The following is a 22733-nucleotide window of genomic DNA, read 5'->3' as shown; positions in this document are numbered from 1 at the left end:
TATGGTGAAGCCACCTGACTACATGGACAAGGGACAGAGTATCCTCAGGCACCTGACCTTCAGCCTTCATCTGCTTTGCCCTGTGCTCCTGAGGGGTGACCTCATGGATACTGAAGATTAGATGAATGCTCTGCCCGACCTCACTGATCTTTCCTTCAAACCTGGCCTTCTCCACCACTTAGCTGGACCTTCTCTGAGGTAGTCTCACAAAGATTTTTGGAGGTTCAGGTTGCTCAGAGAGCCTCTGCCCATCCGTGGTTGGCTGAGTTCCTCTCCCACATCTTGTGGAGGATGAAGTGAGTTACATGCCAAGCCCTGACATATGGTGATTTCTGGGGCAGGCTGTGGCATTCTGAGAGGTTTGCTGGCAACCCAGCCTCGAGAAAGCAGGGATGAGGATTTAGATGCATAGTGATATTGTTCTGGAAAATGTTCTCCTGAAAGACAACTGTATCATCTGCCTGCCCTGAATGGGCCCTTGGTGTGGCTGGGTCTGTCTTGGGTGGGGGCAGGATGTTCATTAAAATACTCTCTCAGCCCTTGTTGCTCCTTGACTTTGAGTTGCCAGACTGTAAATGATGATGTATGGATGGTGACCCATGCGGATGGTGTGTGTAGATTTTGGGTATCCAGGGCCTGTGTGCAATTATAAAAAGTATGATATCAGCAACTGATTCTGTCATGATAGGAGCAAATGAGTTCCTGATAGTTAAAAGCTTGTTTCCAAATTTTCTAAAATAGGTTTGCAATTTAGAAAACAAAAGGTATTGAAAGCCCTATCTTTTTTCTCTTATCTTTCCATTTGATTTGGTCCCCTTTGTTTGTTTTTTTCCTGTGATGTGTGCATTTTTGGGTAATTCTCTGTCATTTCCTTCCCTTTCCCTTATCTCTCCCTCTGCAGTTCTCTCTCTCTCTTCCCTTCTATCCCTCTCCCCTTCTCCCTCCCCTCAGTAATTTATTTGCAGGCGGGTTGTCTCTTTGATTTACTGTCTCTCTCCTTGGTAGGATTATGATAAATGGATTGTATGGCTTCATCTGAGCTTGTCCAACATCACGTACCCACGCTGGGTCAAGTCCCTTTGGAGCCTGGAAACCAAGGGGCGATGCTGGGGCTGGAGGTGGAATGAGAGTTGTAAACAGGACTTGGTCCCTGTGGTCCTGACTTTGCATCACCTCCTGAACTTTCTCTGGCTGGGGTTTTGCTTTGGGTTTTTCTCTTGCCGCGCATGGGTATGAGTGCATGGATGCTTGCAAAAATGGAAGCAGGTATTTGATTGGGTGCTTTCAGGCACATCAACCAGCATATTTCAATTTAGTGTATCCTGATGTGGGGAGTGTTTGCCACTTGCAATTAGAGCGTTTCATCCCGTGGCGCAGCAGGCAGTGCTTTATTGATAAAGTTGTTCTGTAGTTGCTGAGCAAACACCCCCAAATCTGAGCTTCATTAAGTTATCGCCTGCCCTGCTGCGATGCATCTTCATTGCTCGCTGAAATCCATGGCATTGACGGGGGATCCCGGAGGAGGCCAGGACTGTGCTGTGCAGCCACAGCTTAATGCATCCCATCACAAATTGACACAGCACACTCGTTCTCGCCTGATATATAGAAATTCCTTCCCTTTCCAGCTGGAAGTGAGGGGTTTTTTTGGCCGGCACAGATCTCCTCATGCTGGCAATGGCTGGGATGTCTTTGCAGAGCAGGCTCAGCTGTTCCTCTCTCCTGAGAGGTTCGCACAGACCCTTAAAATACAGGAAGGCAATATTTTGTGTTGACTTGTTGTTGTTTAGCGCATCCTCCCCCTCCGTGTCTGGGTTTGTTACCCGGTGGGTAATCCTTCATAACGAACCCGCGGGAGATTGATGGGGAGAGCTCGTTATGCACTTCCAGAGCTGTTCCACCGTCGTTCTGTAGCAGCAAAATGCACCATTAAAGGCAGAGAGCCCTGGGAATGATGGGACGTAATTAGTTGTTGCTGTAATATTTTTGATTGAAGGCTCAGAGATGCTGGAAGCGGCTTGGGGAAGTCAGTGCTCTCAGGAAGCTGTGAAGAGCAGCGGCTCTTGTTGGAGGGGAGAGGCTGATCCTGTTCTTACCTTTGCTGCCACTCCAGTGCTGTAATTAAACGTCTGGGAGATGCCACAGCGTTCCTGCTGTGCAGGAACTGGGCTGGTCCAGCACAGCAGTGCTCCCCTCACAGTTCCAAGCAGGAACCAAATGGGGAGTCCCCCAGCAGAAGAGACATTTTGGGTGGGATGTGCCTCCAGCAGCTCACTGCATTAGTCCCTGTGGCAGAACTGTATGGATTTTGTGTTCCTTCTTTTTCCCTGCTTAGTCTAAATTTCAGGATATATTAAAAACTTGCACAGGCAACCGTGGACTTGTGGTTAGAAATGTGGTCACAGAGAGGAACCTGGATTTACTCAGGCAACTTCCTGGTGTGTGCTTGAATGCTTTCATGGAATCATAGAATCCCAGAATGGTTTGGGTTGGAAGGACCTTAAAGCTCCTATTCTTCCACCCCCTGCCAGGGCAGGGACACCTTCCACTATCCCAGGTTGCTCCAAGCCCCATCCAACCTGGCCTTGAATGCTTCCAGGGATGGGGTAGCCATGGCTACTCTTGGAAATGTGTACAAGGCCTCATCTCCCTCACAGGGAAGAATTTCTTCCCAATATCCAATAAAAATGTACTCTCTTGTCAGTGGGAAGCCATTCCTCCTCGTCCTGTAACTCTATGCCCTTTTTCACAGTTCCTTTTTGGCTCTCTTGGAGCCCCTTTATGTACTGCAACACCAATATATGGGAGCCTTCTTTTCTTCAGGCTGAACAATCCCAATTCCCTCAGCTTTAACTCATAGCAGAGCTCCTCCATCCCTCTAGGTATCTTCTTGGCCTCCTCTGGACTCCCTCCAACAGCCCCGTGTCCTTCCAGAGCTGGACACAGCACTGCAGGTGAGATCTCACCAGTGTGGAATGGAGGATAAATTAACCTATGGGAATAGTGGGAATTAAATTCTGATTATTCTGCCGGCACCTGTGAGACTTTCCTTCATTTGGCATTGGGAGGTGATGCACACCACGAGTGTATGGAGTGGTGATGATGGTGCCACTATGGTGCCACCTGCACGTGGACATGGCTGGAAGTCATGACAGCCCCGGGAAGGCAGAGCTTGCGATACCATAGCAGTTAATGTTATTTAGCACTAGGCTTGAGAATAAAGCGTCTTGGCGCTGTTTCCCTGTCATTCCCTTTCCCTGGTAATGTCACCAAACTTGGACAGAAGCTTCCCAAGCTGTGCGTTTGCCTTGGGCTGATTTTGCTGAAGCTCTCGGAAGGGTAGGAAGAGGTAGGAAGCAAGCTTGGCATTTATGAGCGTGAAATAGAGGGGAAAATATAGTGCTTTCCTTATGGATAAGAAGCCTTGCTATTGTTCCCCTTCAGAAAACCATGCTGTGGGGCTGGGAGTGCCCAGGGATGGGCTCTGGGTCTGGATTTTGCCCCCATTGACACTGACTGAGGCACATCAGGATGAATCTCTGAGGATCCCACCTGTGGAGCGTCCTCTGCACCCCAAACCCGAGCCCTGTGTGCCCTGCCCCACCCCTCACTCGCCTGCACTCCCACCTCCCCTCCCTCCAAAGCTCAGCTATCAGCACCCACCTCCCCGCTCCCCACGTATCTTGGGGGGCTTATTTCCAGCAGCTGGCATACTTTCCAAATCTCCCTCTCCCCATCTGTTGTTATCAAGCCTCCTCTCTCCTTATTTTGCTTAATTTCTATCTTTTTCCTCTTGGTTGTCTAAGACAAGCCTGCGTCTCTCTACATATGCCCAAGCATTTGCTTTCGAGTGCCTTAGGCTGGTTCCTGCCGTTATCTTCTTGCAGGAGGGAGAGAGCTGCTGTTCCTTGCTTTGGGAGAGGGACCCGAGGCAATTACTGGGGAGCGATGCACTTGCAGAAGTGTCTTTGCGGCCTCCCTGAGCAGAAAATTTGTTGTTGTACCTCTTTCTTTCCAGATAACAGCATCAAAACATGATCAGGTTGGGTTAGTTTGGGTTGACCCTTTATGTGTCTTCCTTTATGTGTCTCTGCCTGCAGCCAGACCCCACCCCTTTCTAGGAAGAAGTGGCACCTTCTCATGGCATGATCGGCAAGAACCTGCTGTTGGGAGGTCTGAAATATGGGTTTCAGGCTGGGAGTTTTGGGAAATAAGTTCTGCTTCATTTTGGACAGTTCAGAAAGGTTTTTCTGGAAGAGGCTTCATTCCTGCGGGAAGAGTGGTTTGCAAGACGGCATCAGCTGGTGTGAGATGAAGGCTATTCTCGCCCAAATAACTTATTTTTTCCTTGCTGTTGGAAGGATGCCAGCCCATCCTTCACTCCTCTGAGGCGCAGCTTATCCTGCCGCAGGCATCGTCTCTGACCAGGTTTGCCCAGGAGGGTGTGGGGAGCCTGGGACAGCAGCAAGTCCTCCCTGCCTGGATCACACGAGTGCCATCCCAGATGGAAGCGCTGCTCGGTACAGGGAAGCTGGTGCATTCTAATTGCTGGCATCTTTACTTGTTACGAGTGTAATTGTGAGTAGACGTTTGTTTTTGTATTGATAATTAGGGACTGGAACAGATGGTGAAGGCTTAGTTTAAAGTAATGTGTCCATTAAAGAAAATCTACTGTATACAGCTGAAGATTCTTCACTCCAAGAGAGCTCAGCTCTCGGTAGCCGAGCTCCTCTCTCCCTAATGAGGGGTTGGGCTGTCACAGCCTGGCCAGCAGAGCCTCTGATCCCGGAGACTTCTCCCAGTGAATGTGTTGAGCTCCCTCCTGATGACAGAGCATCCCCAGGGACCCACTGTGCCCATGTGCAAGTGGGAGATGCTGGAGAAGCGAGCCTGGGGCAGGCAAAGGGGTGTCAGGAGCTTGAGCTTGGCATGGTGGGACTGCTTGATCCAGGTGACATGATTCACTCCACCTGGCCAACGATGCTGTGCTGATGTCAGAGGTGCAGGGAAAGGATGCTCCCCTGGGGGTTTAATTAATACCCTGTGCCAATTAACAAGGACTGGTCCTTATGGAAGGGTGAGGCAGGTGGGATGGGAGGTGCAAGGTGTCCATGTGGCTTCTCCACTCATTAGGGCTGCTCTGGCACTGATCTGCACTAATCCCCTCATTACCAGCGTTCCCTGCCTGTCCTCCTTGCCCAGTCCCAAGTGATGGATAGGTGGGGGTTGGTCCTGTGTTCCCCAGCCTGTAGGGATATTTTGCAGATGTGGGTGGTGGTATCTTGATCTTGTTCCCCATTTCTCAGCAAGGATTTGAGATCTGTGAACCCTCTCCTGTTGAAGGAGGGTTCTCAGCAGCCACAGCCCCAAGCAGCCTGGCCATAAGTGCCCCACCAAGGTCACAGGGTCACTTTTTCATCACAGAAAATGAAGTAAAAGCCAAGGTTTCCTCCAAGAGGAAATAGGAGAGGTCAATAGGAAGTTGCTGAGCCATGTCCTTCTGATGCCATTGCCTCTGCAGTCACAGGGTTGGGTGAGCTCAGCAGGAATTTGAACTCAAAGGGGGATTTAACCATCTTATTGTATTTAACAAAAAACTCCCAAATTAACCATTTTTCCAATTTATGGATCTTGTCTATGGCAGTGCCCTTGGGAGATAGGACAGGATCTGTGCAGGAGATGGTCTATAGGGGGGTCAGGCTCTCAGCCCTCTTTTTCCCTTGCTTTGCAAATTTCTTTGGAAACATGGAGCCACAAAAGTGCAAATGTTGTTCACAAAAATGGGATCCAGTATGCAGCAAGCCAATAATTACACACTTGAGAGAGACATTGATTATTTATTTCAGAGTTGCCCAAGCCTGGATGCTTGGTGGTGTTCAAGCACTCCAACTGTCAAAGCTTTTTACTATTTATACATTTTAGCAATCAAAAGAATTAGCATTTGTTGGCTACAATATTCTCTTATTAATTAATATTCTATATTCTGTTGGTTAATGACTATCTTGTTTCTCATGCTAATTAGTCCCCATGATCAGTCTTTCTCTTCTTTTAGGTCATGGTCTGTGAGTCGCTGGTCATGACCTGCTCCTGCCAGAATTACCTTTTACCCAGTCAGGGCTGATTTCAGCACAGTTGCTGGGTTGGCTTTATTAGTTTCTTCCTTATTTTGGGGGTTCTGCTAAATGTCCTTGTGGCCTCTAAGTTCTGCATTCTGTGTGCCCACTCTCAGTGGCACATCACACACATCCTTCTTCCCAAGCATTGTCAACCTCCCCTAGGACTGGGATCATTGAAACATGTGGAGCCCCAAGGCAATTCTACCAAAAAAGGATTTCTCTTCCCAGTGCCTGGACAACACTTAGAGTTGTGAGTTGCTGTTTCACAGATTAAATCTCCTTTCTTGTTGATTAGGCTTGAAAGTTACGAAGATCAAACATTATGAAACATCCTTTCTTAAGAAAATTCTTCATATTCCACATTTTGCATCACAAGCTCTGCATTCTGTGGTGGAAACTTCTTGAATGTGACCTGCCTGGTCACAGGCCACAGAATCACCCAGGGACTCCAGAAACATCCAAAGTGAAATCTTCTCTGCAGTTTCTTTCCATTTATTCATTTATTGTTAATTAATTTCTCTATTTGCTTAGTTATTTTGAGCTCTTCTTCAATATTGCTGCTGTGCCTTCCTGCTTTCCTTCCAGAACGTGGAGGCTGTGGGGAGGAGCTCAGGAGGAGGGAAGGGGTGAGACTTTGGGAAGGGTCCTGGTGAGAATCATCTCGGAGCAGAGCTGCTCATCGCGTGCTGCCGTCCCACAGGGCAGCCGTGCTTTATCAAAAGCACATTCCTCTGTCAGCGCCCGGGGAAGGAAGCTGGGAGTGTGTGGGACAGGAAGGGAGATGATGGAGTGAAAAGCCTTTCTGAATAAACCTTTGGAAGAGGTGCCCTTCCTGTAGTGGAGCCTGTCCTTATGTATTACAGAGTGTGGATGAGCCTGCTTGGTTCCCATCCTGGCTGTGGTCCCCGTGTCTCCCTGTTCTGTGCTGCCTCAGTTTCCCCTGTGTGGCACAAGGACACCTTGTTTGTTTTGGGGGAGAACACCAAGTGTTTGAGGGGCTATCAGATCATCCCTTGCATGCAGCCCACTTGCAAGGGGCACTGGAAAATGTTTGCATGGCCTGTGGTTTCCATCTCCAAACGCATTTATGCCTGTACACATCTTCCTGCTCATTTGAAGGGCTGTTGCAAGGATTAATGGCTGTTTAATTATGGGCTGGGCTGTTTGGAAGGGAAGGAAGGTGTGGAGGTGGTAGGAAGGTGAAGGATGGTGAGAGTAGAAATTTGCTGGAGGCATGGAGCACAAGCCCCTGGCCCCATTTTGACAAGGGCCTGGAGCGACAGAACAAAGGGGAATGGCTTCCCACTACCAGAGGGCAGGGTTAGATGGATTGTTAGGAAGACATCCTTCTCTGTGAGGGAGGTGAGGCCCTGGCACAGCTTCCCAGAGAAGCTGTGGCTGCCCCATGATCCCTAGAAATGTCCAAGACCAGGTTGGACAGGGCTTGGAGCAACCTGGGATATAGTGGAAGACGTCTCTGCCCGTGGCAAGGGGTGGAACTGAGTAAACTTTAAGGTCCTTTCCAACCCAAATAATTCCTGGATTCCATAATTCAAGGCTGGAGAGGAACTGCAGCTGGGATACTTCATTTTTAGCTGCCTCCTGCCAAATAGAAAATGACCAAAACTCTAAAGTGATGTGTGACAGTGTGAAGGTCACCACACTTTTCTGTTTCCCAAGTGGTGCAGGAGTGAAACATCTCCTCTCCGAGGGCACTGAGAGCAGGAACAGCCTGGCTCCATGCAAAACAGGGGGGCTGTGGGTTTTGAACACCCCTGGCAATGCCACTGCAGCATCTTGGGACCTGTTTGAGGTGCAGAAGCTTTGCCAGCTCCCAGCCCCTTTTCACCCCATGCCTGGGGATTGCCTTGCTCCCCTGCCCTGAGGCCACGCTCCCCCCTGGGAGGGGTTTTGGGAGCGTTTATCACTCGTGTCAGGGTGGGGAGTTCCTGGTCACGCTTCTCCAGCTTCGCATCCTGGAGCGCCGGCAAAGGGAGGGGTTGGAAGATTAATCGGAGCCTTGTTTCCCGCTTGTGATTGCTGGAGCAGCCGTGGAGAGATTAAAAGCAGCAGCCCGGCGGCAGCACAGATTCCTGGGCTGATTTTTGTTTCCTGACCTTTATTTCTCTGGTTGCACCTCTTTTCCTGGCACTGCTGTGAGTACCTGGGCCCAGGCAGGAAAGGGGAGGGATTGGGGATGCTCAGCTCTGCCAGTTTGCCAGCGGCACAGCTCCTTGTGTTTGGTCGGGATGCAGGAATTGAGGCAATTAATCTGCATGTCTGCTTGCTGCAAACAAATAAATAAAACCTGGAGGGTTTTCCCCATCTGTTTCTTTATGGTGTTGCTCTTGCTATTATTCTTGTTTTTTGTTGTTTTGTTTTGGTTTTTTTTTTACAGTCTAAAAGTAGGGAATGATGCGACTCTGTGAAATACAGCATCCTTTTTGTGTTGGTGATAGTATTTTTCTTTCCTGGGCAGGGAAGGGTCAGAGCTGGCAGTGTGAGCTGGGTTTAGGCCATGACTCCTTGCAGAGTCTTGTCCTGCACCATTTGCTCCAGAGCAAAACTGCCTCGAGTCCATTAGGGCACCTGCTGTTGATTCCTGAGCTCTCCAAGGGTCAGGTGCATGCTCTGGGAAAGCAACTGAATGTTTTCCCACATCTCTGTGCTCATAAAGTAATGGAAAACTTAGGGAATAACTACTTCACTTTCCTTTTCTTCTGTTTCCTCAGAAACTTTAATGGATACGCGGACGGCAACGGCCGAGCTGGGCTGGACTGCCAACCCACCTTCAGGGGTAAGTTCCACTTGTCCAGCTGACCCTTATGTGATCTAGGAGATGTCCTTGCTTTTAACCCCACTATTTATAGGGGTAAAACCTGGTGGGAAGCCAGAGGAGTCACAGTGGGAGCAGCAGTACCTCATAGGGCTGGTGTGGAGTGCCAGGGCATCGCTGTGTGGCTGAGCCAGGCTGAGCATCCTTCCCTGAGCTGGTCCTGGGCCTTGGTGAAGATGGAGCTTGTCTCCATCTCCTTGCTTTCTCTTTCCCTTCCTGTCCTCCTTCCTCGTGAAGGGTTCAGCCCCATCACTGCTCTCCATCCCCCTGCTCGTGCCTTCCCTCTCCCTGTGCCAAAAGGCTTATAATTAGGAAACATTAGCAGGCTCCAAACAGCTTTCATACCTGGAACATCATCCATAATTGCACTCGGCAGTGCTCTTCCTTGGCTATTAATGTCACTTTTATGAAGTAATGAGGAACCAAACACCCTGAGGCACTTAAAACATCTTTTTTATATAATACGAGCCTTTGAGGAATGGAAGCATAAAATAACCTGACTCACATTCTCCTGGCAGAAAAAGTGAGAGATGAAGCTGCAGGTGGGAGGGGATGTGAGCTGATGGATGGGCACCACGGTGGGACAGGCAGGCTGGGAGCAGCAGCAGGGACCATCCCTGGGAATGTGGCACCAGAGGGGAGAGGATGCCAGGCTGCATCTTTGATTGGGTGTCACTGGCTTGGCCAAGTCTTCAAAAGAAATTGTTTTGCACACCATCACCAAAGCTGGGCCGCACCTGCAGCAGGCATGAAATCCACTCCAGACATGTCAGAGCCCCTTAAATTGGGGTACTTTGCTACTGAATTGCTTTGGAAAAATTCTAGGCCCGGATAAATTTCTGGAAAAATGCAGGAGGGGCACGTGCAGGTGATGGAGACAGGATATAAATAGCTGCCTGCAGCTGCTGTCAATGAAAGCCTGTGCGAGGCAGGCGGGGAGCTTGTGCTGTAAGGCATGGTGGTCTCACCCTCTGCAGAGCAGCTCTGAAAAACCCCTCCCCAGCCCCATCCCTGCATCTCACTGTGTGCATCCCTCCAGCCCTCTGTGCCTCCCTGCAGCCATCCAATTCTCACTCCTCTGAGTGTTCCTGAGAGTTCCTGGGGAGGCTTCTGCTTTGCAGGAGTGTGTATTAAATCATCCAAAAAGTATTTTAAATACCAAGTCTTTTATCTAAAATCATAGAATCACAGAGTCCTTTGTGTTGGAAAAACCCTCTCACACCATCAAGTCCAACCATTAACCCAGCACTGCCAAGGCCACCACTAACCACGTTCCCAAGTGCCACAAAAGCTGTATGGATAGCTTTTACATTGCTCTAGAAATGGGGACTCCACCACTGCTCTGGTGCCAAGGCAGTGCCAGGATCTGGCCCTGGACTCTACTGAGGGTTTTCCAAGGGCATTTCATGTTATTCCTAAATGCAGGAAACGTTGAAATGCAGAGGAGTTTGTTGGCAGGTTTAGGCTGAGTTTTGAAGGTCTGAGGTTTATGAGGATGAAGAGGAGGACTCCTGCAGTGAAAACAGTGGAGCCATGGGCTGGTGTTAATGCTGGAGGAGACCTTGTTGTCTGGCCTTAATTTGAGGCAGGGCTGTAATGCAAAGCCCAGGTGGGAACAGCAAACAATGGCAACCCCCTTGGTTGGGGAGCATTGTACAGCTCCTGCTCTGAAAAGGTGTCTGGTTATGAAGGGGCGCTGAATCCCCATGCCTTGTGCACAGGGGAGAGAGGGGGTTTTGCAGTGCTTTCCTGGCATGGAATGAGAAGGAAGAACACTGGGCTGGATGAGGGAGGCTTTGTTCCTGGTTTGGTAACCGTGGCTTAACAACAATGCGCAACCTTGAGTTCTGATCTTGACTTAAGTGTAGCAAAGCTGAGTAGGTGGGCCTGGGAGTGAATATTCTGCTGCATTTGTTGGCAGTGTGAGGAGGACCCTGCTTTGAAAACAAAACAAAAACCTGTGTTTTGTTACATGAAGGCTGTGGTCCACAGGAGGGAGGCTTGGGGAAAAGATGAGAAATGTGGTTGTTCAATTTAAAAGGGAAGAGGGAAAAAAATCTGTGAGGTTGCAGGGTTGGTTGTCGTGCATCAGCTTGTCAGGACTCAGTGTGACAGGGCAGGGTGGCATCACCTGTTGTGCCCTGTGTAAACACAGGCGTGAACGCTGCTGCAGCATTGCTCCTGGAAGTTATCACTGATAGTGAGGGAGCTGCTTAAAGATTGCCATATGAATAATGCTGTTATGAGGAGACTGTAAACATGGATTAGTTAAAATGAATGGATTATGAGGTTGTAAATCTGTCTGTAGGACTCTAATGTCATCATAGACTATTCACAGTTTGCTGCTGTCCCTTAATTGAAATTGTAGCCTGGATTATATTAATGCCCTCCTATAAATCGAATTGCGAATCTATATTTCCTCTCTCCACAGCAGTAATGTTTTATTTAGTTGGTATTCTTTGCTGGGGGAAATGATCCCCTTGTGCCGAGAGCTTGGGGTCAGGCTCACTCTCCCACCCACATGCTGGCTTGGGTTTTAATGAAGCTGTAGCCTCCTGTGCTGCCTTCTCTCCTGCCTCCAGATGCTTGGGCCATCTTTCTTCCCATTTTTTACATCCTCTCAGGGCAGATAAGGCAGTTGCCCATGTGGAAAAGACATTTTAACATCAATTGGGAACAATGGGGAGAGGTGTGGAGGGGTAAGAGGATGGGGATTTCTTCTGGTCCTGGCCTGGTTGGTCCTTCTGCATATACATCACATTATGTGCCCATAACCACATTCCTCATCCCCTTTGGAGCTTTGGGATTGTCCTCCCAGCCCTGCCCTGTGCAGGCTATTGCTGTTCCCTCTTCCTCCTTCTCAGCACTTCTCCCTGCTCCTTTCTGCAGTGGGAAGAAGTCAGTGGCTACGACGAGAACCTCAACACCATCCGTACGTACCAGGTGTGCAACGTCTTCGAGCCCAACCAGAACAACTGGCTCCTCACCACCTTCATCAACCGGCGCGGGGCTCACCGCATCTACACCGAGATGCGCTTCACCGTGCGGGACTGCAGCAGCCTCCCCAACGTCCCTGGCTCCTGCAAGGAGACCTTCAACCTCTACTACTACGAGACAGACTCTGTCATTGCCACCAAGAAGTCTGCCTTCTGGACAGAGGCACCCTACCTCAAAGTGGACACCATCGCTGCTGACGAGAGCTTCTCCCAGGTGGACTTTGGGGGCCGGCTGATGAAGGTGAACACGGAAGTGAGAAGTTTCGGGCCCCTGACCCGCAATGGCTTTTACCTGGCTTTCCAGGACTACGGGGCTTGCATGTCTCTGCTGTCTGTCAGGGTCTTCTTCAAGAAGTGCCCCAGCGTGGTGCAGAACTTCGCCATCTTCCCGGAGACGATGACGGGTGCGGAGAGCACCTCTCTGGTGACGGCGCGTGGCACCTGCATCCCCAACGCCGAGGAGGTGGACGTGCCCATCAAGCTGTACTGCAACGGCGACGGCGAGTGGATGGTGCCCATCGGCCGCTGCACCTGCAAGGCTGGCTACGAGCCCGAGAACAACGTGGCTTGCAAAGGTAAGGTTGGCTTTGGGCAACAAGCCCCTTGTGTTTGTTTTAGGGCAAAACGTTCGTCCCCAAGCAGACCGTTTTGTGCAGCAGGCAGTACTTCGGCTGATGTGGTTTTGCTCCAGGAAGTAGGCAGGAATTTGGGAGCAATGGTCAGCCTGTGTTTTCTCGGTGTGCTCTGGTCAGTGGCCAGACCTGGTGAGCAGTGTGGCAGTGCTGGTGCCGCTGCCACCCTGCTGGAAGTCACCTCTGTGATGTGCTGCCTTCCAAGTGCTGCACTCGCCAGACAGGTTCTTCCACCTGCCTCCTTATTTCCCTGGCAGAACTGGGCAGCTGCTATCAGGCCTGGCTGCTGTGGGGCTGCTCTTGATTCTCTGTGTTAACTGGAATTGTTGTGCTGGTTTTTGGGTTCCCCAGCCACGCTGCCAGCGTGCTGCTGCCTGCTGGAGTCCTGCAGTGTGAGGTTATAAATAAGGAAACAGTGCTCACTGATTTTTGTCTCCTTTTGCCCTTGTGGTGAATATTTCCCAAATACCATTGGACTGTTGGTAATTTTTTTTTCTATTGGCCGCTCTTTCCTTCTCCTCTCTGTAATTAAGGTTTTGCATGCTGCTTGGAAGGAGGGGAGAGGAGAGGGCTTCTTGCTCACCCTGTTTTGTGAGTTCCAAATAGCTTCTAGAAGGTCAAGGAAGGGTTGGGTTCCAAGGAAGGGTTCCTGACAAGGAAGGGTTGGGAAGAAGGAGAAGGTCAGTGTGCTTAAGGGCTGGTTTGGCAGGCTGTGATGGGAAGAGGTCCAGCTTGGATCTCCTTTGATGCAGGCAGGGGAATGTCTGTGCCACCAGGCTTGGATGTGATGCTCCTTGGGGAGTCCCTGAGGGTGTTTCTTCTCCACCTGTAACTCCGGATATATGGAAATAGCAAAGCTGGGATTCAGGCTGTGAAGAAGCTTGTTTGATGGTTTGCTCTAAACCTGGGAACTTGTGTAGGTTTTCACCACGCAAAGCCTCATTCCTGCCTGGCCAAGGTGGGGGTGGTGACACCTTCCTGTGCCAGGGGTGCAACAACCAGGAAACCCCCAGAATCCTTTCTCAAACAGCATGGCTGGGGGATTCCTATGAGTTTTGTGGTTGAGCTTTAGGGTGGTTTTGTTCCTACCAGGAGATTCCTGCGAGGAGCCGAAGTGCTCAGTCAGAGGGAGGGCTCTCTGCAAACAGAGCGTTTCTGGCGAGACATTCCTCTGCTATTGAACCAACACACAGAAAGCACACATGGTTATATGGCAAAATGACATTTCTCATCATGGGAAAACAAATACTAATTTTAGCTAAACACTAGAATTGGGAAGTAATGTCACTCTGCCAGAAATGGAGGAAAACAGTGACAATGTAAAACCGTGGGTTTTGGTGGTGTTGACCTTTCTGCCAGCTGGAGGAAGGTGGGGTCTTGAGTGCTCCTGACCCCTGGGAGGACCGTGATGCACCTTCTCATGCTTGGGGAAGGGCAGAGGATTGACAGCATCAGGACAAGAAGCATGGGAGCAAACCTGCCAAGGTTGGGTGTTAGGCCCATCTCCATGGCTTTGCTTATTTCCTTTCCTTGTGCAAACTCCACCAGGGATGTGAAGTGTTCATGCCATCAAAGCTACATCAAGCAGACCCCAGGAGATTGGGGATTTGTTGGGTTTTCCGTGCCCTGGTGCCTGTCTCCAGCTGTGCTCCCACTCCTCAGCACTGATCTCCAAGGAGAAACTGCTGAGCCTCCAAGGAGAAACTGCTCAGCTCCTGGTGAGCATTTTGCCTTTGCATGGGGAGCTTGCTTTGTATTCAGACTCCTTGAGGCGAAGATTAAGGGATACTGGCAGCTCCAAGGAGTAGGAATATCCTTTGTAGATTGACTGGCAGCATGTAGGATCCTGAAAGGCACCAGAATATGCTGTGGGTGCAGGGCAAGCAGGTGTTAAAAGGCGCCAAGCACGTCTGTGATGACAGGAATGTGCTGTTTGATGATTCCATGGGTGCTGGTGAGATGCTGTCTGTGGAGGAGAGCTCCAAGTGTTTTCCAGTTCCTATATCAGGAGGACAGAGAAAAGGCTGGGATTGAATGACACCTGTGTGTCTGACAGCCCTGCTCAATGCTGCTGAGGAACCCAAATCCTGTATATCCCTCATCCCCTGGAAGTTCACTAAAACCCCTCCTAAAAGCTTGATCCAGGGTTAACATCTTGAATCTTGGAAAATTAACTGTGTTTGAATCTTGAAAATCTGACCTTGGGTTGGACTCTAGCTCTGTGGTAGTTCATTGGCCATTAAGCTCCTCCTTGTAGCCACATTGGCCTTGGAGCAGGCGAGGGAAGACCCAAGCCCACTGCTGCCCCTCATGAAGGTTGGTGGGCGGGAGGTGGCACATTGCAAAGTTTAGAAATAAAAATTCCTTGCTTTTCTATTTGACTTTGTTTTCTCAGAAGGGGTTGTATTCATCTGCCTGGTGTGCCTGGCAGGGAAGCTGCCGGGATTGTGCCCTGGCTCCTGGGAAGCACATACTCCTGACATCTGCTCCAAGCCTTCATCAGCCTGAGACCAGACACTTAATGAGCCTGTGGGAATTGTCACCAAGGAAAAAAAAAAACAAAAAAGAAAATCCCTCAGTATTTGAAGGCTGAAGAAATAGGCTTAATTCCTGCGTGGTGGGGAAAAAGATAGGGTTGAATTGTTTAGCTCTCCCAGCTCTGTCTCATCCTCACTCCCCTGGGAAGGAGGAGGCTGTGCCTGTCATGGGGCCATTAGGCTGGAGCAGGTTGGGGCTGACAGTGGAGCTTGGGACACTCAGGGATTCATTAATCTCGGCTTTTAGCGGCACTTACAGCTTGAGGGAAGCACGGGCACAACGTCACATCTTCGTTGGGGGTACTCAGAGCCCTGAGGAGATTATCCTCGTGTTTTGGGGTCAGAGGGATGGGGGGCTGCTGCCACCACTGAGCCAGGGTGGGCGTGGGAGAGAGGGGAATTGTCTTTGTGGATCAGCCCCATTATTTGTTCCCATCCCAGGCTGGATTGGCACAGGCTCCCTGGCACAGCTCTCAGCTGCGTGCCAAAACCCAGTGGACTGCCCAGCCCATCCTCTTGGACACGCTGTGCCCGTGGGGGCGGCGGGGCAGTGTGAGATGGAGGCTCTGCCTGAATCCCAAATGAATAATTCATTTGGTGTGCAGGAGAGCCCACGCTCTCCTCGGGCTGATATTAAATCCATTTGTCTTGCTCTGCCCCATCCCTCAGCCCTGCTTTATGGCTTCCTTGTGTGGTCAAGGGGCAATGCATCACGGTGCTGGGGAAGAGGTGGGAGGGAAGTGCCAGCTGGGATCACTGGGAGGTGGGGAAACCTTGGATGAGCAGGTTGGGTGGATTTTGCTTTTTCTCCCCAATGGAGATTGTTAAACCCTTTCTCTCCTGGTGTTTGAAACCTGATGGTGGCAAAGGAACCCCTCACTAGAATGTTGGCTGCTGGGTCTCTTGGCTTTCATCCTTTTTGGGTTTGAGGACTGGGCACTCACTGGAATCATGCTGGCTTTATCTCTGACCTTCCCAGTGCCGGGCACTAACTCGGGTGTACGAAGAAGGAAAAAGTCTGGGAGTGAACAAGCTTTGTGCTGAATTTCTATGTTGTATTTATAAACTCAGGAAGAAGGGGTGAGAGAGCAGTCCTGCTGCTTCCTGGCCTTGTCTCACTTTCAGTTTTCCCCTCCTGGCAAATTCCTGTGCTGGCGGGTTCAGGAGCCTCCGATCTGCCGCTGCTGGCCTGTCTGCTACAGCAGCTGGAAATCTGACCTGGCAGGGGGAAAAAATCAAAATAAACCCCACAAAACAAGAGCAAAGCTGGGCTGCATTGCCTGCAGTGCAAAGGCTGCTCATGGAGCAGCTTTGCTTCCAGGCATCCCTGGCTTTGCACACAGCAGCCGCTCCCCTATCCCATCTCCAGCCAGGTCCCCCATCCTTCCTCACCTGCTGACCCATGTGCTGGGCTCTGCCCGGCCTTTGCCAAAGCTCTGTGTGGGTTTGTCCTGATCTCCTTCATCCCTTTGATTTCTCTGTCTCCTTGCCGTGTTTGTCTTTCCCTTCTGCCTTTTGTGGTGAGGAATGAATCGGGAAAGGAGCAGCGGGAGGGGCAGGCCCGACCTTGAATGTTGAGGAGTGAGCAGCTCCATGCTGGTTCCCCTGTTATCCTCCCCTCCTGCCGAGCAGCCCTGGTGATAATTATTGATTCCCTCTACTTATCCATCACAGAAGATTGGAAACAATGTGATTTATAAAGTGATTTTTTAAATAATTGCGAACATTTTGCAATTAGTGGTAGAATAATTTGCTATCACTTAAAACAAGGGAATTGTCACATTTTCCTAATGAAATTGTTGCTTGTATTGAGAGCTGGGAATTTTTGGTCTCTGGCTGTGCCCTTGCCTGCCTTTTCCCTGCTCCATGGTGCAGTGTGGTGCCCCTGCACCATTTTGGGGCACCGAGGAGAGGTTTTCTTGGTGATGAAGGTGATGTTGGTTTTGTCCCATGGTGAATGGCAGCAAGGGAGGTCATGGGGATCAAAGACCCTGCTCCCTGTGCCCTTAGCTGTATCTATCCCACCCCAGTGTGCTGCAGCTCCGTGCCCAGCTGCCAGGATGCCTGGGGCAGGGTGAGTACACCAGGCATTGGCAGGGGCTGCAGAAAAGGGTTTTTTTAGCTTTTAAGGATGGCTTAATTTTTTTTATTTCTTCTCCAGTCTACTGGTCTGTGCACTTGTATGCCATTGGAAATCATCTTCTTTCCAGCATCTGTGCTGACCTCTCTCCTCCCCACCACTCCAGCATCTCATTCCAGATCATTCCAGGCCTACAAATGATCTTTTTTTTGGGTTTTATCCTCTGAAACAGGCAGGGGAAAACAAACAGGTAAAAAGAAAGCGCTTGCCCTGCCCTTCTCCCCTTCCACCTGCCCCTGGATTTGGTTTAGCAGGGCACAGGATGGGGCCAGCAGCATCCCAGGGTAGGCCAGGTAGAACAAAGGCTGGGGACAAAAAAATAAATGTTTGGGCTTAAAAACCATCAGCACTTCCCAAACCTCTTTACTGGGGACCAAGTTTAGGTCAACCAGTTTGTTCCCAAACTTTTCCAGACCTGTGGACAAACAGCTGATGCACTCTGGGGTCTCTGCCTGGCAGCTGGATAGAAAGGAGAGTCTGTGGGTGATTCTCATGATGATTTAAGTTTCCCTGTAGATTGGAATTGGGGTTTCAAGCTTTCCTCCTGCTCAGCATCCCATGGCTGGGCAAAGCCAGCATGCTGGGGCTGTGGATCTCCTCCTCCCCGTGCATTGCTGTGCCTCTGCTGGCTGGGGCTTGGGCAGACCTGTGACACACTACCCCACTAACCTTCCCAAAAGCTGCTTTTAGACCTAAACCAGAGCAGCTGGGGCACTTTCCACCCTGAATGGCAGCAAAGGTGTCCAGGGTTTTTTTTTATCTCAGGCTTAGCTGAGCCACAAACCTCTGACTGCTCAAAATGGACATTTTCTCCGTTTTTTTTTTTTGTTTCCCTTCCCTTTTTTTTTTTTTTTTTTTTTTTTTGGCACAGTATCAGGTTTCCTGCCCCTCTCCCATCCTGCATCAGCCCAAGCCTCTCTCCCTGCTCGGGCTGTGCTGGGAAGTGGCAGCTCTGCCAGCTCCTGCCGAATCGGTCTGGAGGGAGGGAGGGAGGGATGCTCTCCTTTTGTTGGAGGGGCTTTGCCTTTGCCTGGAAGCGATCTCCCGGCTTCCACCACTGGGTGGAACAGGCAGCCCAGTTTTACCACGGCCACACTATGGAGGAGAAACAGTGGAATCAGAAAAAAAAAAAAAAAAAAAAAAAAGAGAAAAAGATAAAAAGAAAAAAAGTGTGATTTTTCCTAAATTATGCCTTAGTGAAGGCATCCATTAACCTCCGTAATAATATTGCAAGGAAAATGTCCAGGAAACCTTGTTAACTTTTTTTTCTAATGAGTGTGATGGGTTTTAATGAAACTCTTAATTAGACATTATTAGCCCAAATGTGCCTCTGATGGATTCAGGCCCTTTTCCTTCCCCCAGCACAGGGATGGGGAGGGTTCATGAGTCCTGGCTGCTGCCAGGAAGGAGGCTTGGGCACCACAGCCACCACACCCTGTCCCTGGCCCCAAATCATCCCTGTGATCCAGACCCATCCAAAGGAGAAAAAAAGGAGAAACATAGAAAATACCCCAGGCAAGGTGTGAATGAGGGCCAAGTGAGCATTGCAGGGTTGGGATTCCCAAGTTGGACTGTTGCAGCAGGGATCCAAAGGGATTAGGGATTAGCTTCCACGTATGGCTTTATTTTCCCATTTGTCAAATTTCCCACTTATAAATTGTTCAATGGGCCATTTATGTATTTTCTTTCCCTACCATGAGAACTTCTGAGTGTTAATAACATTGATTCCAGCCTTAAAACAGGAAAAAAAGTCCTCCTTTGATTTTTCCACTCACCTAAGGGTCTTTCCTTGCAACTGTTTGCAAATGGAGTCACAAAACTGCTTCCAAACCCTTGTTCTGTTAATGATCCATTTAGGAAACTTCCTGTACTAGCTGAAGAGTCTGGGGAAATTAAATTTTTGGGGAATTTTGGAGTGCAGAGCTCCATGTGTGCATATTCATGAGCATCTCTGCAACAGTGGGCTGTGAATCCCACCCATCTTTCCCAGCCTTCTCCACTGACCCAGCCCAGGAGACCTGGCTCTCACCCTGCTGCCAGCACGTCGGGGGCCTTTGCTGTCCAGCAGGAGCAGGGATTGTTCTCCTGGACAATGGGAGAGCTGCAAGGAAGCGCCAGATCCGGCCCATGTCCGGCACCCGCATTGTTTCACCCTTGTTTGCAAATAGCCAGCACCTGGCAAGCCCAGTGACTCAGCCAGGGACTTTTAAAGCCTTTCTATAACTTTTTCCTTTTTGTTTTTTTGGTTTTTTTTTCTTACAGTCACGAGAAAACTCCTTTGGGAATGGCTCTTCTTTGCTGCAGTTTGCTTGCCAAAGGGTGGGAATCTCATCCATGTTTGGGGCTGTGCTGCACCCTGCAGCCCATGGCGCCAGTGTCTCTCCCAGTAAGACAGCAGTAATAATTTAGAACATGAAAAAAGGAGTTTTTTATCCTGGCTGGAGAAGGGGTTGGAGCACCAGGAGTGGCTGAGGGAGCTGGGGAAGGGGCTCAGACTGGAGAAAAGGAGGCTCAGGGGAACCTTTTGGTTCTGCACAACTCCTGACAGGAGGGGACAGGACAGCTGGGGGTGGTTGGGCTCTGCTCCCAGGGAACGGGGACAGGACAAGGGGAAATGGCCTCAAGAAGTTTAGACTGGGAATTAGGGAAAATTTCTTCCCCAAAAGGGCTGCCAAGCCCTGAAACAGGCTGCTCAGGGGAGTGAAGGAATAACTATCCCTGGAAGTGTTTGAAAGGTGTGTAGATGTGGCACTTGGGGACATGGCTTAGTGGTGGCCTTGACAGTGCTGGGTTAATGTTTAAAGTCAATGACTTTGGAGGGCTTTTCCAACCTAATGATTCTGTGATTCCATAATAATAACAATAACAATAACAATAATAATAATAATAGTAATAATAATAATGAAATGGGTTTCCCCCCTTCAAGCCATGAGGTAACTCATCATCACTCCCCTGTGCAAGGCATCTTTTGGAAACTGAGTTGGGCTGCAGTAGGGCTTTGTGGGTCTCCTGCAACCCCTGTGTGGGAAAACAGCCCTTCACTGATGACGTTTTAGTAAGTCAGAGACCCAGAGTGGTGAAAAATCCATGGACAGGTAGAATGAGTTGCCCTGCTTTCCCCTGGCTGTCTCTGGAGGTTTGTGTGGGTTGGATTTGCCAGCTGGGACACTGCTGGAAGGATGGAACCCGCTGGGATGAGGGAAAAGTAATCAGTGGAGATGGCGAGGTTTTAATTTGCTCCCCTCTCGGATCCCGCCACGCGCTGGGATGGTGACAAATGGAGCGGTGCCGTGGGTGTCAGCTCCGAGTGTGGCACAAGTGGTCATTTGTCACGCCTGGTGCCTCAGATGGCAGAGGATGCATGGAGAGAGGAGCGGGGCGATTAAATCAAAGCGCCGCTCGCGCTCTCCAGCAGCCCTTGGAGGAGCCATGGGAAAACCCATCCATCTCCAGCCAGTGCAGCGCTCACGGCCAAGGAGCCTCCCTGCCTTCGCTGTGGGAGCATCAAACCAGACTCCTGGGCACCCCAAATTAAGTTCTGCACCCACCCCAGAGGGGAATTGCTGTTCTCCCACCCCGGGCTCCAGCAGCAGCTACAAAAATTTCATTAATGGCATGTAGGGAGCTTCATCGCTTTGTTTCTGTGTTCAGCCAGGACTCATCTGCTTGTGTCGTGTTTATTGTATGAAATGGATTTGAGGCAGGAGAGCTGTGAGCTGGGGTACAAGCTGGTCACCTCGGTGCTCTCAGTGTGGCTGCATCCTGCCTGAACATGGCTGGGCTCCCAGCAGCACCACGCCTGGGATCAGGGACCAATTCCTGGGATAATGCTGTCCTTGTCTTGTCTCATCCCTCCCCTCCCTGGGGCCTCTCTGGGATGATGCTCGGTAGGTGCAGGCAGAGCTCTGCTGTAGGCACACAGTGTGTGGTGATTGGGATGGGCTGAGCCTCATCCCCAGTGGGCTCAGCTGTGAGCAGCAGGTGAGCAGCACTGACACAATGAGCCCTGGAGTGCCCAGTGCACTGAGCAACCACCAAAGGGAACAGAGAGCACACAGGTGCCATGCATCAACGTGAGGGGATAAAAGGTTGGGCTAAAGAACAAGAAGGGCTGGTGCTTGCACCTTCTGAAGTGGGGAGGTGTTACTGTGTATGGGTTGAAGCCTGCTGAAAGGGTGTGATGACACTCTGTGTATTGTGACCATCTCCTTGCTGCTCTGGGGGAGAGCTGTGGGGCACAGAACTGTGTGCCAAGGTGAAGGTGGAGAGCTCCAGCCTCAGCTCTGGTCTCTGGATTTGCTGCCTAAAACTTGTCTGTAAAAGCAGGGGCATCCTGGAAAATTATATACAGGGGAATTATGAATTGAATTTCTATCCTGGCTTAAGCAGCTTTGCTGGGTCTGCAGCCCAGAGAGGAAATTGCCCTTGAGGAGAGACACGATATTGACTTACACTTTAATTTTTTATTTTGTACTTTATTATAGTATGTATTGCATCCAGGCTCAACAGATCTGCCCTGGCCCTGGACATAGATTTGGTAGGGGCTGGTGCACACTGGCATTTGTCCCATCCATGGTGCAGAGGGACCTGGTCACCCTCCTCCCAAACAGGGATGACACTGATGTTTGTGGGGTTTGCAGTGATACAAAACAGAATTTGAAATGGTTCTGGGCATGGCAGAAAGGTTCTCTGGGTGTTTCCAGGGACTGTCATTCTCTGGTTAAACCCAAATCTCCTGGTTCTGCCATGGACATCTGTCAGCACACCAGGCAAGCAAGGGTGGCAGTGCTGGAGGGGAGTGACAAGAGAGACCTGGGATTATCACAGATCTCCTGCCTCACATCGGATTTGCTCCTGAGCTCTTAATCGTGTGTTATTATTGAAGACAACTTATTCTTAGAGAGCCCAAGGTGCAAATTATATTTCACAGCTAAGAAAAGCTTACCAAGCTGCCTATGTACAGTAAATCCCTGCAATCTCAGGTGGCTTTGACTTATGTGTAGCAGATGTTGAGGATGGAGGAGACCACTCCTTTGTGCCTGCTTGTTGCTATCACCAGTGCAGACACAGGTGGAAATTTAGGTAGGGGAAAGCTGTCTGGGCTCAGAGGTGGGGTCAGTGAGTGTTCTTCCACCTTGCAGCTCTAGACATCCATCCTGTCCCCAGTCGTGGCACCAAAATGGACAGTGCCAGAGTGCTCACACTGCTTGCAGGAGGTCCTTTCCTGTCCAGGAGCTCTAGAGCAGGTTGCCTGCCCTCCCCACTGTGGCATAGGGGTGACCCAGTATGGGAATCATGGAAGCATGGAATGGTTTGGCTGGAAGGGCTTTTCAAAGGTGCCACCCTTGTTGGTGCCTTGTGTCCTCTCTCCTCTCTGCAGCTGGGTAGGAAGGTGCCTTTCCTCCCAGGAACAGTAATTATGGCTTGTTCTACTATAAATATCCATTGGGAAGCTCTCTTAATTGTTTTTCTAATTGAT

The 22733-nt window shown here is 50.1% G+C and overlaps 1 protein-coding gene across 2 annotated transcripts in view; it reads left to right on the top strand.

Moving 5' to 3' along the window:
• The window catches only part of EPHB1 (EPH receptor B1), a 76998-nt gene that overhangs the window by 16185 nt on the left and 38080 nt on the right, over nucleotides 1–22733 (top strand). Inside the window, exons 1-3 of one of the 2 annotated variants that reach the window (XM_085587626.1) lie at nucleotides 7483–8269; nucleotides 8846–8910; nucleotides 11839–12520. In XM_085587626.1, coding sequence (XP_085443752.1) covers nucleotides 8854–8910; nucleotides 11839–12520 — 739 coding nt within the window. In that variant the 5' untranslated portion in view covers nucleotides 7483–8269; nucleotides 8846–8853. Of the gene's footprint in view, nucleotides 1–7482; nucleotides 8270–8845; nucleotides 8911–11838; nucleotides 12521–22733 lie in introns of those variants that run through there. The other variant, XM_021537200.4, reaches the window with a different exon arrangement.

Source organism: Lonchura striata, chromosome 9, assembly GCF_050655825.1.
Source record: "Lonchura striata isolate lonStrDom1 chromosome 9, ASM5065582v1, whole genome shotgun sequence".
Taxonomy (NCBI): domain Eukaryota; kingdom Metazoa; phylum Chordata; class Aves; order Passeriformes; family Estrildidae; genus Lonchura; species Lonchura striata.
The sequence above is the reverse complement of the archived record's forward strand: the minus strand, read 5'-3'. Positions and strand labels throughout refer to the sequence as shown.